General features: G+C 43.3%; 1 protein-coding gene across 1 annotated transcript in view; it reads right to left on the reverse strand.

The window, feature by feature from the left end:
- AP2B1 (adaptor related protein complex 2 subunit beta 1) overlaps positions 1 to 17,746 on the reverse strand; it is an 84,607-nt gene that overhangs the window by 31,847 nt on the left and 35,014 nt on the right. Inside the window, exons 11-14 of the mRNA XM_070946101.1 lie at positions 16,017 to 16,182; positions 14,657 to 14,755; positions 11,018 to 11,277; positions 8,089 to 8,281 (exon numbers count right to left, since the gene is read on the reverse strand). Of these exons, the coding sequence (XP_070802202.1) occupies positions 8,089 to 8,281; positions 11,018 to 11,277; positions 14,657 to 14,755; positions 16,017 to 16,182 (718 nt within the window). The remainder of the gene's footprint in view (positions 1 to 8,088; positions 8,282 to 11,017; positions 11,278 to 14,656; positions 14,756 to 16,016; positions 16,183 to 17,746) is intronic.

Here is a 17,746-nt window from a genome sequence, read left to right on the forward strand (position 1 = left end):
TTATGATAGAGCCATTTTCTAGCCTAACATCAGCTATTTGTGATTTTTATGCTTAAAGTTACAAAATGGAAAATAGGTCGAAGGCAGAAAAATGTGACAATTTACTGTAGTTGGCTGTTCTTTTTCGAAGACGGTGGCCTCAGAAAACAAAAAGATAAAGAATCAAAAGACTGCAAAAGACTTTCGCCGAGCCTCGGCTGTCCTCTGAAATACTAGCAAACATGGACCATTCTGATATGTCATGGTGGCACAATTTATTTCCTTTGAACAGGACTCGATTTGCCACAGACATGGGCAGGAATTAGTAATGTGGCATCTGTGAATGCCATAGCACCTGCAGAACAGTAGACTGTATCCATCCACCTGCAAAAACTTTATACAGAAAATTTCTTTTTAAGTGAACTGACTAAAGTATTAAATCACTGTCATTGGAGATTCTCAGTCATCCAGATCATGGTTGTCTCAAAGGTGCTTTTTCAAGAGGCAACTGAACTTTCTTGTTTTTCTTTGAATACGTTTCGTTTCTCATCCAAGAAGTTTCTTCAGCTCTGACTGGATGGTGGAGAATGGAAGGATTTATATTCCATTTATATTTATATTCCATTCCCCATCATCCAGTCAGAGCTGATGAAGCTTCTTGGATGAGAAGCAAAACATCTTCAAAGAAAAACCAGAAAGTCCAGTTGCCTCTTGAAAAAGCACCTTTGGCAAATATTTCAAGGTAAGTGTTTCTTCCAAATAAGACCTAATAAAACTTGGAGCATCTTACATTTTTAAATTGATTTTCTAAAAGTTTTTAAAAATGTTTTACAATTAACTTCTGGCACCTACCCCACCATATAAGATTACGTAACAGTGCCCACTAGCTGTTTTTGCCTCCTGGTAAAAACAGCTGCAATAGGGAAGAAAAGGACACTGTCTTAGAAACAGATTTGTGCTCTTAGATCCCATTTCAAAAAATGACAGCAATCTGTACCAGTATCAGACTCATGCAACAACAGTTATGGCTTGATGGAAAACAGATGATCTCTCACTCTTTCAATCTGAGCGCGACAGTTTATGGAGTGGGATAATAGCCGGAATACTCATCCATTATGACTTCCTCTTGCAGAAGTGATCATGGGTGATTATTATCCTCTTTCGAGTTACAGCTATGTTATAGCCAGGAAAAGCATGGCTTGTATAGCAAAGGTAAGGAAAGCAAAAAAAAAGGCCCTGTCAGATTCACTTTGAAGAAGGTGAGGCAGAAAGGTTCTGGTACTCTGGGAAATGTTTCCCAGTCAAGTGGGAAGGGGGAGAAGCAGTCTCCCCATCAGCTGGCAAGTGAGCTTCTTACATAAAACAGCATCAAAACAACTTGTGAATAATTCTACATAATAGAGCCAGATGTTTTTATCTGCTTTCATCAGCTTCTGTGCCAAGTTTATCTCATTAAAAGAGCCACAGGCTGGGAAGCCAACCTTGAAAGATACAAATCAAGGTTTCTTGGCTCTTACAATCCTATACTTCCTTGCTCCTTCTCTTTTAAACACAGACACACAGACACTGCTCCCCCAGGAATTACACAATGATGTAATGGGGAGGAGAAAAATTCAATGTCTCCTGTTAGCAAGTTTGTGATCTAGAACAGGGGTCTGCAACCTTAAATACTCAAACAGCCATTTGGACTCGTTTCCCACAGAAAACATTGGGAGCCACAAAACCTGGGTGGCCGTGGCCAACTCGATATCACTCACTTCCACTAGTCACATGATCCCCTGGCCACGCCTACCCAGTCATTAAGGCAGAGAACCGGTTGCAGGAAACCGTCACAGCCAAAAACAGGCCACCCCAGCGATGCCCTTGAAGTGATGGCCCAGTGCCTGGAGGCTGTACGGATCTGGATGGGGAGGAACAGGCTCAAGCTCAACCTTTCCAAGACCGAGTGGCTGTGGTTCCCGGCATCCCGATATAGTCAGCTGACTCCATCGCTGACTATCGGGGGCGAGTCTTTGGCCCCCGTGGAGAGGGCGTGCAATCTGGGTGTCCTCCTGGATACACAGCTGTCCTTGGAGGAACATCTGACGGCTGTTGCCAGGGGGACCTTTTGTCAGGTTCGCCTGATTCACCAGTTGTGCCCCTTTCTTGATCGGGATTCCGTGTGCACAGCCACTCATGCCCTCATCACCTCTCGCCTGGACTACTGCAACGCTCTCTACATGGGGCTCCCCTTGAGGAGCACCCGGAGGCTCCAACTGGTCCAGAATGCGGCCGCGCGGGTAATTACGGGAGCTGCATGGCGCTCCCATATAACACCGCTCCTGCGCGAGCTGCACTGGCTCCCAGTGGTCTTCCGGGTGCGCTTCAAGGTGTTGGTTACCACCTTTAAAGTGCTCCATGGCATAGGACCTAGTTATCTTCGAGACTGCCTTCTGCCACCGACGACCTCCCATCGACCCGTGCGCTCCCACAGAGAGGGCCACCTCGGGGTGCCATCAGCCAAGCAATGCAGGCTGGTGACCCCCAGGGGGAGGGCCTTCTCTGTGGGGGCTCCCACCCTTTGGAATCAACTGCCCCCAGAGATAAGGAGAATCCAAGACCTTCGTGCCTCCGCCGTTCCCTTAAAACTTTCCTTTTTCAACAAGCCGGGCTGGCCTAACAAATCCTTTTAAATGATTTTAAATGATTTTAAATTCGTTTGTCTTTTTAAATTTTGGGCCAAATTGAGATATTTCCTTTTAATCTGTTCTTAATCTATGTATTATGTATTATGTATTTACGTGTTTTTACTTGGCTGTACACCGCCCTGAGTCCCTAGGGAGAAGGGCGGTATATAAATCTAAAGTAAAATAAATAAAATAAAAAAACGGAGCTCTGGAGCCGGTTTTCACTGGCAGATCGCTCGGGCCACCACAGGCGCCCCCTACACGAGTGATGTCGAGCTGCCCCCCCATCCCACCCGAGGTCAAACACAATCCCAATGAGGCCCTCAATGAAATCGAGTTTGACACCCCTGTCCTAGGGCCTCACAGACTCCTGACTCTCCACTGCTGCTTAGGATCTTGGCTCCTGGCTTAGATTATGCTTCTGGTTTAACTAGCTCGAAAACCGCTCTTCTCACAGACTTCTTTCTCAATCCCATCGACAAGTTTCTTCATCTGATCAATACAGCAGCACCGGTTTTTGGCTCCCACTAACCTTAGAGGCCTTGTGATGCTCACCATATACTCAAAGTCAAAGAACTCTCACTCCCCCCATATTTTAAAATATGTTCACCATCCAGTCCATATCCGGTCTTGATTTCTGAAAGAACCATCTTTTTCTTAGCCTCCACAGTGTATGATTTTGTTGCCCCTCAATCTATAACATTTATAAAATACTTCAATTGTGCATGGCATCTTAATTAGTACTCCCACTGATTAAAAGGTACATGTACCTGTGGAGGCTTCTATAACTCATGGGTACCCAGTGTGTGGGGGATGAGAAGCCTTAAGTAAGGCTCCAAAGTTTTCAGAAAGCTAGAGGAAGTGATGTGGTATCATCATCAGAAGGAGCTGGGTTGAATTTTTCAGCCCTTTATATATGTTTTGTGGGATGATAGGATGAGATCATCCTCAAAAAGACGTTGAAAACTGGCCCGAAATCACCATTTTAGGCCCGATTTCAAGACTGGAAGTTAAAGTTCTTTGAATCTCCAAAGTCTTATGCTCCCAATTTCAACCTTAAAGCTCATCTCTTCCCCACAAAAAACAAAAACAAAACCAGGCTGAAATCAACCCCCCCCCTCTTCCCCAATGATGATTAGTGGTGGCAGGAGAGATAAGAGATACAAGAAGAAATGTCTTCCTGCTTAATTCCAAAAAGCAGAATTAAAAAAATGCCCAAATGTTCAAATTCTCAGGCCGGGGGCCAGAAATGTGTTACAGGGGCTGCTGCTACTGTTTTAGTTGAACAGAAAATGGAAGCAAATCTCAACCTGCCCTCCACATCCAGGTCATCCTCAGTCCTTTGGATCTGAATTCCTGGTTTTAAATTTTAATTATTTCAGAAGAATTATTTCTATTTTACTAGGCAAAGAGAAGAGGCAAAATGCCAATATTTTCTTTTTAGTGATCTATGTCAACAGCTTTCTTTTTAGCATGGAGATTTCACCAGCAGCTTTCCAAACAATTTCACTGCAGCTGCTTCATACTAAAAACTGACATTTTGACATCTTTAATATTATTTTCAGCAGTGCATCTCCACAGAACCACAGTATTGTCCCTGTGGTTATACAAATGACCTTCTACATCTTGTAGTTTGGAATGGCTCCGGACTAAATTAAATTGAGGTTATCTAAAACTCCAGTACCCAAATAAGGTAAACATAGAAAAAAATCCTGAGACAAAATGAAAGGTGACAAGAAGTAGTTTTATTTGAAGTCTGCCAAATATATTGGGAATCCCAGATTTCTGGTCCTTTTAGTGTATTGTTCTTTGGATGGGAATGATTGGCAGAGAAGGCTGAATCTTTTATGAGCAAGGTTTTGCTTTGCTCCACTCCACAAGTATCAGGGCGAACTGGACTGCGATCAAAATGGTACATAGACGGCTGGTTAGATAAATTAGAAGTGATGAAATATGCAGTCCCTCCAGAAAGTGCTGAACAACGACTCCTACAACCCCTATTAACTGTGCTGACTGAAGCTGCTAGGGGCTTTGAATCTGTCACATCTAGTGGGCTGCAAATTCTACTTTTGACTCTAAGACTAAGCTCCTTCTTTTGTAGAGTATTCAGATTCTTTTCAGCTTAAACTGCTCTTAAGCTACTTCCAGTTGCTGAGACACCTCCTTCTCACAAAAGCCAGACACGCTGGACAGCTTTGATTAGAATTTTATCCACTTCAAACTGCAAGTAGAAACCCGTCTGACTGGATCTTTCTCCTGACGAAAACCAATTATAGCCTAAATATGAAAGCTACCACCTCAAGAATTCAGGCTGGAATAGAAATGCTTGTCCTGGTACATACTGTATAGGCAAATTATAGAAGAACTTTAAATCTGCTATCTGAGGCATTCGAGACCGCATGCAAAATTTAGTTTTTGTCAGCAATGACACAGGCCTCAAAAATCCTCACGGTGGATGTGGTGGCAGCTTCTAGATAGGACATCAGGAAGACTGCAGATACCTTGACAAATAACGAAGTTGCAAACTCTGCCTAGCTTTCCTCTTCCTTTGTTCTTTCGCTTGACATTTTTTGATTTGGCTGCCACCTAAAGAACCGCTGAGGTAGAGGATCTGCTACTCTGAGAGTTCACTTGACAAGAAGAGATTCTTTCCATATTATAAGGCTTAATTCCAGAAATCTGCTAAAACCTTATGGGCCTGGTTTCCACTGAAAACCCACATCAAAATGAGCCAATCATTGCCATGATGTTGCCAACATCTTGCAATAATACGTGAAACATGTAAGTCCTGCAGGGGTGGGTTCTACTTACCTTTACTACCAGTTCACAACGGGATCTTCATGCGCAGATCGCCGATGACAACATCCAGGGCGGTGGGTGGGGCCTCCCACCGGTTTTACTACCGTCCGAACCGGGGGCAACCCACCACTGAAGTCCTATCATTGAGGAGCCAAATCTCAGGTACCCCTGAGGTTGTGTTCAAAGTCTTAAGCATCTCAGGAGCACGGGGCCTCCAAGCAGTTGAAAGCTGTTTGAGAAGCCTTAATATACTTTCTAAGAAACAGTTGGATTTTATCAGAGAGCTAAAGGTTACCCAGAAATGCCTTGCTGCAGAGTGCGAGACAAGCGTCTGGACAGCGCACAGGCAATTCTATACATATGCACTGGACACGAGACTGAAGCTTGCTTGCTAAATATGGGGATCCAAGCATCAACGTGAACTGCTACACCTCTGCAGGAAGGTCCAGATCATAAAACTAGGTAATAGATATCAGCTTGCTGGAAATATCATATTGTGCTAAACATGCAAATAAATTCCTAGGGTGTTGCAAAAAAAAAAAAAAAAGTTTGGAGATGCAATAAACTAGCTGTGGTTGCCTAGCGGTGGTGGAAGGGGGTTCCTCATCATTTGTTGCAATGAGGAGGAGGGTTGGGAATTGAAACTCATTAGGTTGTTTGTCCAATTCTGTGAAACACAAATCATCCATCCTGTATCCAGGCCACAGCTAACTGATGGGATAGTAGGTTTAACTATAGAGGTAGTCCTCGACTTACAACAGTTTGTTTAGTGACCTTTCAAAGTTACAACGGCACTGAAAATAGTGACTTAAAACCATTTTTCACACTTATGACCGTTGCAGCATTCCTATGGTCACATGATTTACATTCTGATGCTTGACAACTGACTCACATTTATTAAATTTTTAAATTTTAAATTCGTCTTTTTATAGGGGTATGGGTAAGGCATTTTAAATTGGGGAGCCATTTTAGATTTAATTCTGTTTTAAACGTATTTTAATTGTTTATATTGTATGTTTTTAACTTTGGCTGTTCACCGCCCCGAGTCCTTCGGGAGAGGGGGCAGTATAAAAATCTAATAAATAATAATAATAAAATAATAATTATCTATCTATCCATCGATCCATCCATCCATTCATCCATTCATCTATCTATAGCAGGAGTGTCAAACTCAAGGCCTGAGGCCTGGATCCAGCCCACGGGGTGCTTAGATCTGGCCTGCAGGACTGCCCTGGAAACAGTGAAGGCCCCCCGAGCTCCATTTTTGCTGGCAGAAGGTTGCAGAAGGCAGTTGTGGCCAAAAACAGAGCTTGGGAGCCCGTTTCCGCTGGCAGAGCGCTCGGGCTGCCATAGGCGGCTCCGACACGAGATGTCGAATTGGCCACTCCCACCCTGGCCACGCCCACCCGGACTCCCGAGGTCAAATACAACCCTGATGCGGCCCTCAATGAAATAGAGATTGACACCCCTGAGCTATGGTATCTGTCTGTCTGTCCATCTGCCGTCCGTCCAGCCACATTGTCAAATTATCACTTTTTAGAATTAGCATGGTAACTCCATTTACTTACCATAGTTATTATAGTTAAAGCATTTTATAGAAGATTCTAATATATGCAAAAGCTAATGGAGGGCCAAAAATTACAAAAATATATATATTATATGTCACATCCAGAGTCTGCCCCCACAGTAATGGTTTCTAGTGTCATTCAACCATCACTGTTGAATATACCAGTAGCAAGGACAAACCATATATTGCTAAAAGCAAGGCCGAGCAATGTTACAAAAAGAAAAGGCGGTTATGGTAGGACTGTGAGATTTTTGTTCCAAACTTAGCATTACGGGCTAATTGATCAACTTTGGTTCATAAACTATGGTCTCTTCCTTACAACTGGTTCACCCACGAACTAATGCACAATAAACAGCTCATGATATGGTTTCACGTAATGGGTCTACATAGTGTCCTAGCTTTGTTCTTATGAATCCCATGCCTGCTCTTCCCTGCTGTTACGCAAAATAACAGCCTCTGTTACAATACATTATTATAAGGCACTGACACAACGAACCAAAGTTGCCAGGGGTGATGCTAATATTGTATGAAACATGTACCTAATTCTAAAAACGAGGAGCTTTTTTTCCTCTCTTCTCTGCTAGCATCTAGCCAGGAACACAAACACGACACAGCCATGCTCCTTGTTTCTGCTGGGATCAGACCACGAATCTCTTAAAAATGCACTACCAACATTTTTCACAACGTCACTTAATTTTTCCTTACCTTCTCTGTGTATTTGGGAAGATAGTAAAGGCAGGATATAAACAAACAAACAAACAAATCAACAAAGCCACCCAGCAGTACCCCAAATAAGCAAGTAAAGGAAGCAGTAAACTTGATAACTTGTAATCTGCAAAGCTGAAAAGGAGCAGAAAGAAGGCAAACATCTTCGCCTCCTCCAAGTGGTACTTGGATCCAAGATCCCAGCAATTCTTTAACATAGAGGAAAAGAAGATTGCCAGCAGCCTAGGATTTTGGTACTATAGAGCTAAACCATTCATTCATTCATTCACTCACTCACTCATTCACTCATTCACACTCACACATATCACTAAGAATGTTAGCCCATGTTCAGCAAAAACCATGCTTACTCACCAGGCTATCAAGTCCACCTCCTAGAAGGTCCACAGCACCCATCTGCATGGAAGACACTTGGGGAACATTCACTGGAGGCCCCAGGTCAAGGTTCAAGAGGTCACCCAAGAGATCTCCTTGGGATGGAATCACCTGAGGTTGCTCCAGGTTTGTAGCACTCATGGTTCCCACAGGGCTGTCGCCTGCATCAGTACTAAAGGCGTTTTTGGGGGGGAGGGAGAAGAAAAAAGAGTTACTTGGTTTCACTGTCAAAGAAGAGAGCAACACAAAAGACTTTCTCATGCAAGCTGCTCTAGACAGACTTTGCAGTTCAAGTATTCTTGTAAAAATAACCCTTGCAAGAGGGGTGTGAACTGTAAAATAATTTGACGGCAAACAACTGCCATTTCTTTAAAAGAAATATTGAATTCCATAAATATCTACCCAATATACAAAGCCGTTGAAACACAGAATAAAACACTGGGCAAATAAACTCCAATATTAAAATAACGGACTGAAAATCTTAAACAGGGCCATTTGGTCATTGTGAAAGAACAGGAGCAGCTGTGGAATTAATAACCTGCCAAATAGCTTGGGAAGAACATTCACCCAAAGCAAGCAAGGGAAACTTGTGGGCTTCCAGGTGTTGCTAAACAACAACTCCCAGGTTTCCTCACCATTACTTAGGCCATTAGGAATTGGAGGGCAACATTATCTTCTGCATCACAAGTTCCTCAGCCCTGATTCAGCCAACATGTCCAGGCACATTCTCACATTTTTCTGGCAAGCTGCCCAGAGCTGCTTTGTAGGGTGAGATGGGCAGCATACACATTCAATGAATAAATTACAGATACTCCTCAATTTAGGACCAGTCACTTAGCAATTGTTTGAAGTTCTGATAGCCCTACCCGGGGGTACTTACAACCTGGATTCAAAATTCTGACAGTTGCTCTCCCCCCGCTCCCCACCGCTGGGTCATGTGATTGCATTTCGGATGCTCTGCATTTACTACTGTTCGAGGCATCCTGCAGTCGCTGGACCACGTTTTATGACAGTTTTGCCAAAAGTCAACATTAACGTTTGCTTTTTGGCAAAACTGCACCCACAGTAAACCATCAGTTTGCTTAACAACTGACTGACAACCCTGAAGCTGACTTGGCCGAAGCCATCTTGGAGCTTCAGTTCTGCCACACTGGAGCAAGGGATAAGGTGGTATTCAGCCGGTTCACGTGAACCGGTAGCGGAAATTGCCCGCCCTGGTTCTATGCCACCCTATTTAGGCACGGTTTTTAGGATGGGCGCATGCACGGAAGGCTGGGTGCATGTGCGGAAGGCATGCACGCGCACAAACTGGGCGCATGTGTGCAGAGCAAACCAGTAGTAACATAATCTGAAATGCACCACTGGAGAGGGAGGAGGGATTAGAGATAGCTGGGCTTGTGTAGTCAAAATACTTTCTCTTGGGAACCAAGGATGTTCTCACACCTGGCCGGAGGAAGGAGGAATGATGTCACCAGACCAGTGGATGCTGCTTTGATTGGGCCATGTGACTGATTGTTCGGGATTGGGAGGGAAAACTTTTCCTTTTAATTAGGTGAAAACCAAAGGGCCGCTCAGAGTTAGTTTTCACCAGATACGTGTCAACATGATATTTCCAATAAAGCTATTCTTTGAGGAATCCACCTGCCTTGGAGTTTTTGCTTGCAACAGATCTATTACTTGGAACCCTGACATTGGCTCCATTATGGTCTTAAAACAAGGACTACTTGGATGTGACTGCTTATGACCTATCCTGATTTAAGGCAATGTTTCCTGTATGTCTCACATTTTCTGGCAATTATATTAATTATATATTAATATATTAATATATATTAATATTATAACATAATATTAATTATGTGACTGCTTATGAACTTTCTTCCCATGTGTAATACGGATAGTCCTTGACTTACAACCATTCATTTAGTGACCGTTCGAAGTTAACAATGATACTGGAAAAAAAGTGACTTTGGACTGTTTTTCACACTTACAAATGCTGCAGCATCCCCCTGGTCATGTGGATCAAACTTCAGAAGCTCGGCAACTGGCATGTATTTTATGACAGCTGCAGTGTCCCAAAGTCACTTTTGCAACCTTCTGACGAGCAAAGTCAATAGGGAAGCCAGATTCACTTAATAGCCATGCTACTAAGTTAACAACTGCAGCGTTTGCTAAAAGTCTGTAGAGATTCTCAATCATGCAGATTATAGTTGTCCCAAAGGTGCTTTTTTAGGAGGCATTGGGACTTTCTTGTTTTTTTCTCTTGAAGACGTTTCCTTTGGGACAGCCATAACCTGGATGACTGAGAATCTCTACAGACTTTTAGCTATACAAATTTGGGATGAACACCCTTTGAATGGTGTGGGAGTAGGAATGGATTTCCAGAGGAAAAATTGCAGACTACAGGAACCAGGAGCATTACTCAGGTGACCCTGAGGATACAGATAAACCTCCAAGTGCTTCAACGACCCACCAAAAGGATGCAAATTACCAGCTGTCTGCAAGGAATATAAATCCTTCCATTCCCCACTATCCTGTTAGAGCTGAAGAAGCTTCTTGGATGAGAAGGGAAATGTCTTCAAAAGAAAAAACAAGAACGTCCAGTTGCCTCCTGAAAAAGCACCTTTGGGACAACTGCAGTGATTCATTTAACAACTGTGACAAGAAAGTCAAAAAATGGGGCAAAATTCACATCAACTGATTTACTTAGCAACAGACATTTTGGGCTCAACTGTGGTCATAAGTAGAGGACTACTTGTATTGTTTCCATGTTCATGTGAATGGTGAGTCTGTTTTTAAATTTTGTTATTACAAACCGGCCACATAAAATTGTTAAGGGCATCAGGACAGAGTAATTATATATGGACTTTTAAAAAGCAAATAACTCACAAAGTCATTCTGTCTCTCTTACCTTCCGTGATGGATAGGCAGGTGTTTGCGGTGGATTCCGTGGCTGCCTTCCACAAAGGCATTGGGTGGTTTGTGATATACTGATGCCAATGAACCAATGTGGCAAATGAGCTCATCCAGCAAAGTGGGCTCGATCAAATCGGTCTCTTCAGAGATCAGGGGCTTCTCTGACAAAACCACCTCCTTGGCAGTGACAGGGTCTGTGGAGAGGAGTCGCCAGTAAATGTAGCCACGGTCACGTAGATCTGGATTATCAGAATCCTGAGGCAGAAAAAGGTTGTCTGTTAATGGATACCGATTTGGAACAACCTTTGACAGAGGAATACCGAGGGTGAAGGGGAAAAGAATGCACAGGAATCTAAGGTCAAAAGTAAGTCTTTGGGACATTTAATATTCTCTACAGAAAAATCACAAACATTCCTCACATACCCGAGGCTTAATAAAATTACACAAGACTGGGCACCCCAGAATGGGACTTTTCAGTGATAAAAAGTTCTGTCTGTAAAAGTTTATATCTGTGTTCCATGGGACAGAGGCTCCATGAGAAACTAAAGGGAAAAAAGTTTACTCAAATGCAGCCGTTGTTTTTAATCACTAAAGCTTGATCAAAGATTCTGGCATTTTTTTAAAAAAAAAAACTCGCAAGTTCTTTAATCTGAAACTGTTTGAAACCCTTGGCTTAAAGAAGAACAGTTTGTAAAGCCTCTTCACTTCTAAATAAACTTTTAAAAGTTACTTTTTAGCAGGCTTAGAGTTCTTTTAAAAAAATGTACCCTGTTTCCCCGAAAATAAGACATCCCCTGATAATAAGCCCAATCGGGCTTTTGAGCACATGTGCTAAAATAAGCCCATCTGAAAATAAGCCCTCCCCAAAAATATTTAAATGCATGTGCAACCGGTCCCTGCCATTTCCTCTGGTTAGGGTTAGGGAGACAGAGCTGGAAATCAGGTAAGACGGCTAGAGGAGCTCTGTCTTGCTCCACGCACCCCAAAATAATAAGACCTCCTCGAAAATAAGGCCAAGCACTTATTTCAGGGTTTAAAAAAATATAAGACAGGGTCTTATTTTTGGGGAAACACAGTAGTGTTTTACAAATTTCAACAATGTTGTCCAAAGTGAGAGTAGTACCCTTTATGGTTTTGTTTGCACAATTGTGTTTAAATGGATTAAGTGCAGAGGGCATGGTTAGTTGCGATGTTAACAGTTGGCACAAGAATGGAGGTGTAGAAGTGGTGTAAAGGGAGCCGGTTCCAGCTCCTTCCCTGTCCCTCTGTTGTATGATTTAAATAGGGATGAGAAGTTAACAGATTCCTGCTCCAGACTGTGGGAGCACTGGATTTTATTTAATGTTCTGGGAAGGAAAAAACAAGAAAGATGATAGGCTCAAGATCCAGATGGATCTTGACAGACTTGAACACTGGGCTCTATCTAACAAAATGAAACTCAATGTAGAGAAAAGTAAAGTCTTACAGTTAGGTAAGAAAAACCAAAAGTACACATATAGACTGGGTGAAACCAGGCTTAATAGCAGTAACTGTGAGAGGGATCGTGGAGTCTTAGTGGGCAACCAATTAAATATGAGCCAACAGTGTGCAGAGGCAGCCAAAAAAGCCAATGCAATCCTAAATTGCAGTAACAGAGGGATACAATCAAGATCAAGGGAGGTACTAGTGTTACTCTATAAAGCCTTAGTACACATCTAGAATACTGCATCCAGTTTGGGCCACACTATAAAAAAGATGTTGAGACTCGAGAAAGAGTGCAGAGAAGAGCAACCAAGATGATTAGAGGACTGGAGGCTAAAACATACAATGAACGGTTGCACGAACTGGGCATGGCTAGTCTAGTGAAGAGAAGGACCAGGGGAGACATGATAGCAGTGTTCCAATATTTGAGGAGGAGGTCAAGCTATTTTCCAAAGCACCCGAAGGCCAGACAAGGAATAATGGATGGAAACTGAACGAGAGATTCAACCTGGAAATAAGGAGAAATTTTCTGACAGTGAGAACAATCTACGAGAACAGCTTGCCTTCAGAAGTTGTGAGAGCTTCATCACTGGAAGTTTTCAAGAAGAGATTGGACTGCCATCTGTCAGAAATGGTGTAGGGTCTCCTGCTTGGGCAGGGGGGGAGGGGTTGGACTAGATGACCTACAAGGTCCCTTCCAACTCTGTTAATCTGTTAATCTTTACAGACTCTTTGGGAGCAGCTATAAGGACAGTGAAAATGGCTACTCCCTATTAGATAAGGCACTGGCACAGAGTCTTCTTGGACTGAAGTGGTACAGTTATTAAAGAAACAAAGAAAGAAAGCTGCTGGAACACAAAGTTAAGTTTTGTTCGCTGAGTATACACTGACTCATCAGTCAAGCTATGCCAACTCATGTAAACTTAATTGCAAAATGTTGGTTTTGGTCACCATGTTCTGTTCTGGTCCTTCTTTATTTCTGGAGATTTGTGCTCTTTAATGGAGTTTTAAAAACAATACCATTCATCATATGAATGCCCAATAACAGGAAAGTACAGATGCCCCCTTGGGGTTGTGATTTTAGGAGCTATCAGTGAGAAGCTATTACGATGTCAATATTTAGAAGTATATTTTATACTATTTAGTTGGTTCCTGAAACTTGTGGAGGTAAATTCTATTTTCTATTTTGGATTCTTCACATATAAATTAGGGTCTCCCTAATAGGTTCTGGAGCAGTGTAACTTTTAAACTCATGGTTTCTATAATATGGTTTAACAGTCATAGAAGGTTTCTGTTCCCTTGGATGTCATTAAATTATGACTCACAGCACTTCTTACCATTAGCTGGACTACTGGAGACTAATGTACAGCAGCATATGAAGGGCCGCAGGTTCTCTCTTCCACAAACTTATCACCATAACCATCTCATGGCTTTGCCTCATATTCTAACCCTCGTGCCCAGTGCCCACAGGAACATTTTCAAGGCCAATTGGGTCAGGCTACTTTAATCTATGGAGAGATGATGTTCCAAAGAACAGATGCCATAACAAAAAAAGGCTCTCCTCCTAAATCCTGCCAGATGGCACCTTTTAATGGGTCATGTAGCATGCCTCTCCTGCTGGATTTAATAGAATTAGGAAAGGCAGTCTCTCAAATAACCTTGCCTCATGCCACTAAGGGCTTTATAAGAAACTACCAGCACTCAAAGGTGCCTTTTTCAAGGGGCAACTGTCCTTTCTGGTTTTTCTTTGAAGATGTTTCACTTCTCATCTAAGAAGCTTGCTCAGGTTTGACTGGATGGTGGGGAATGGAAGGATTTATGTTCCTTGCAGACAGCTGGTCATTTGCATTCTTTTAGTGAGTCCTTGAGGCTACTTGGAGGTTTATCTGTGTCCTCAGGGTCACCTGAGTAGTGCAAATGGGTGTGGAGCCTTCTTGGAACTGCGGAAAGGACTGTGTTGTACAGATACTGGCATGGAAATGAGCCACACATTTCATGTTGATATTATTCAAATGTTACCAGCAACCCAATGGAAAGGGAAGATGCTATATGGTTCCAATGTTACTGCAGACAATATAAGTAACCAAGCATTGGGAGGACATTTTGATGGTATAACAGTGATGCTAACACTTTTCAGCGTAGGAAGTGTAGGTGAACAGGGTCTGTGCCTTACCTGAGTAGCAAGACTCAGCACTTGCTGGACCAGTTCCTGTGTTTCGGACGGCTTCTTCAAAAATAGCTTTACAATGGCAGTCAACAAAGTGAGCTGCACCTGGAGGAAAAGCAAGAACAAAGAAATGGGGAAGGTTTCTGACGGACAAATTACATTTCCAGTACCAGCTGATCTCGGGGAATATTGCCTTCAATGGGATATAAGGTTTAAAGAAAGACAGAAAGGTTAAGCATCTGTGTGATGCAGCTCTTCCTGCAATTAACAAAGAAAAGAAGTCTTATGGGATCAGCTCTAAATTTAACCTAGCATCCTGCTTGCCCCAATTGCCAACCAATCTAATGTCTCCAGGTAGCAGTAAGCAAGTCTGGGAGGAAAAAAAAACAGATCTTCCATATTTACCCCTGAGCAGCTGGTACTTAGGCCATATTGTTCTAAACCAGGATGTCCCATTATACACTACTGAGGCTTCTGCATAAGCTACACAACCACACAAAAGTAAGAGAGATGGGCAGACTCAAAGGAACCTGAGTTATAGATTAATGCAAAGAACTTTGCAGGGGGAAAGTAATGCTGAGGCATGAAAAAAAATGGGGGGGGGAGAGATGTTCTGATCAGTTGCTGAGAAGCAAGAACAAAGCTGAGTCAGTAAATACAATTAACCAAGGCAGACCGTTCTCTGTCGAGATAATATCCTGATTACATTGCAAAGCTATTTTTAAATACCTTGAGGGATGACGTGACAGCTGTCTGCTGAAGTCAAAGATATGAACGTACTTGGAATTTGGCAGATATGTCGCCACAAAGATGAAATCCCAGTTCTGTCTTTTCATTAAAACAGTTAATGAAAAGCAAACACTTCCCCGGATGCTGAGAATTAGGGACAGTTGGACATGTCCAGAAGGCAAATAGGAAAAAGTTGCACCAGCAGAGGTTTAGGAGCACATACTGTGTTTCCCCGAAAATAAGACCCTGTCTTATATTTTTTTGAACCCCGAATAAGCGCTTGGTCTTATTTTCGGGGAGGTCTTATTATTTTGGGCCACGTGAAGCAAGATAGGGCTCCTCTTGCCGTCTTACCTGATTTCCAGCTCTGCGTTTAAATATTTTCAGGGAGGGCTTATTTTCGGGGGGGGGAGGCTTATTTTAGTGCATGCGCTCAAGAGCCCGATTGGGCTTATTATCAGGGGATGTATTATTTTCGGGGAAACAGGGTAATAGAGAAGCAGCACAGTGGAGAAATAACAGCTTGGGGAAAGAGAAACATGGGCAAGCTTTTGGCCAGAATCAAGCTGCTGAAATCAAGGGCCCAGATTCTTCCTTCAAAAGAACTGAGACAGGAATAAGGAGAGATCCGTATTACCTGGGTGCTTTCGTCATGGAAGCCCTCCAGGAAGCTCTCCAAGAGCTCGTCTGCATTGTCAATTCTCTCTGCATATTCGCCCACAATCCAGATCATAGCTGCTCGGGCATCTGGCTCATCCAGAGAATCAAGGTTTTCACAAAGTGTGGCAATGATACTCTCGTACCTAATTTAATCAAGGCAAAATTGGATAGGGTTATTATTATCAAACCTTCTTATGTTCTCCGTTTGTTGTCTCCCAAAACAAACCTTGCACTCACCCTCCTTTTGCTCCAAGGTCTTCAGATACTGGTTTTAACAATTGTTACATCCGCTTTAATCAAGTATCCTCTGTTTATCAAGTAGCTTCCTTTGTCTGCTTCAAGCCTCTGCAAAGCACCCCATCCCAGTGTGTCCCATGCTTGCTTTCCAGTTCTCAACTAATTATTAGTATTTCAGGTCATCTATTACTAGTGTAGATGAGACATGTAGATGAGTTGAGCAAATACAGATTAGGTTTTAGCAATGGTACATGTCAGAGGAAACTAGTTATCTTTGTTGACCAGCTCTGTAATTCAGATGCTAAAAAGGCAAATTAAAAATAATTTTTCCAATCTATTTTGCCCTGGCCAGACATAACCTGTAGTATTGTGTCCAATTCTGGATACTCTAGTCCTGTGATGGCAAACCTATGGCACACATGCCACAGATGGCACGCATAGCCATATCAGTGGGCATGCCAGCTCAACTCTTTATCTTTTTTATCTTTTATTAAATTTGTATACCGTCCTTCTCCTTTCGGACTCAGGGCGGTGAACAGCCAAAATAAAAACATTTGTACACAAAAGTTAAAATAATTTTTAAAAATAATTAAATGAAATTTGGCCCATAATTTAAAACATTTCAATTAAAAATCAGTATCAAACGTTTAAACCAACATGGAATCAGGCCATCCTGGCTAACTGGAAAAAGTAGGTTTTTAGGGCCCGACGAAAAGTCCGGAGGTCTGGGATCACTCATATCTCTGGGGGTAGATTGTTCCAGAGGGTAGGTGCTACCACAGAGAAGGCTCTCCCCCTGGGATCGCTAGCTGACATTGTCTGGCCGACGGCACCCTGAGGAGGCCCTCTCTGTGGGAGCGAACTGGCCGGTGGGAGGCAATTGGTGACAGAAGGCGGTCCTGTAAGTACCCCGGCCTTAAGCCATGGAGTGCTTTAAAGATGGTCACCAACACCTTGAAGCGTACCCGGAAGTCCACCGGAAGCCAATGCAGCTCGCGCAGGAGAGGTGTCACGTGGGAGCGCCCCATCGCTCCCATAATCCCCCGCGCGGCCGCATTTTGCACCAGTTGGAGCCTCTGGGTGCACCCCAAAGGGAGCCCCATGTAGAGAGGGTTACAATAGTCCAGACAAGAAGTGACGAGTGCTTGAGTGACCGTGCGTAAGGAGTCCCGATCCAGAAAGGGGCGCAACTGGTGTATCAGGCGAACCTGATAGAAAGGCCCCCTGGCCACGGCCGTCGTATGCTCTTCTAAAGACAGCCGTGCATCCAGGAGGACGCCCAAGTTGCGGGCCCTTTTCGTGGGGGCCAGTCATTCGCCCCCAATAATCAGCGATGGCACCAGCTGGGATGCCGGCAGCGACAGCCACTCGGTCTTGGAAGGGTTGAGTTGAAGCCTGTCGAAGCCTGTTTCTCCCCATCCAGACCCGCACGGCCTCCAGGCACTGGGACATCACTTCCAAGGCATCATT

The sequence above is a fragment of the Pituophis catenifer genome, unplaced genomic scaffold (assembly GCF_029215685.1).
Source record: "Pituophis catenifer annectens isolate HBS135680 unplaced genomic scaffold, rPitCat1.0.hap2 SCAF_1, whole genome shotgun sequence".
NCBI lineage: Eukaryota > Metazoa > Chordata > Lepidosauria > Squamata > Colubridae > Pituophis > Pituophis catenifer.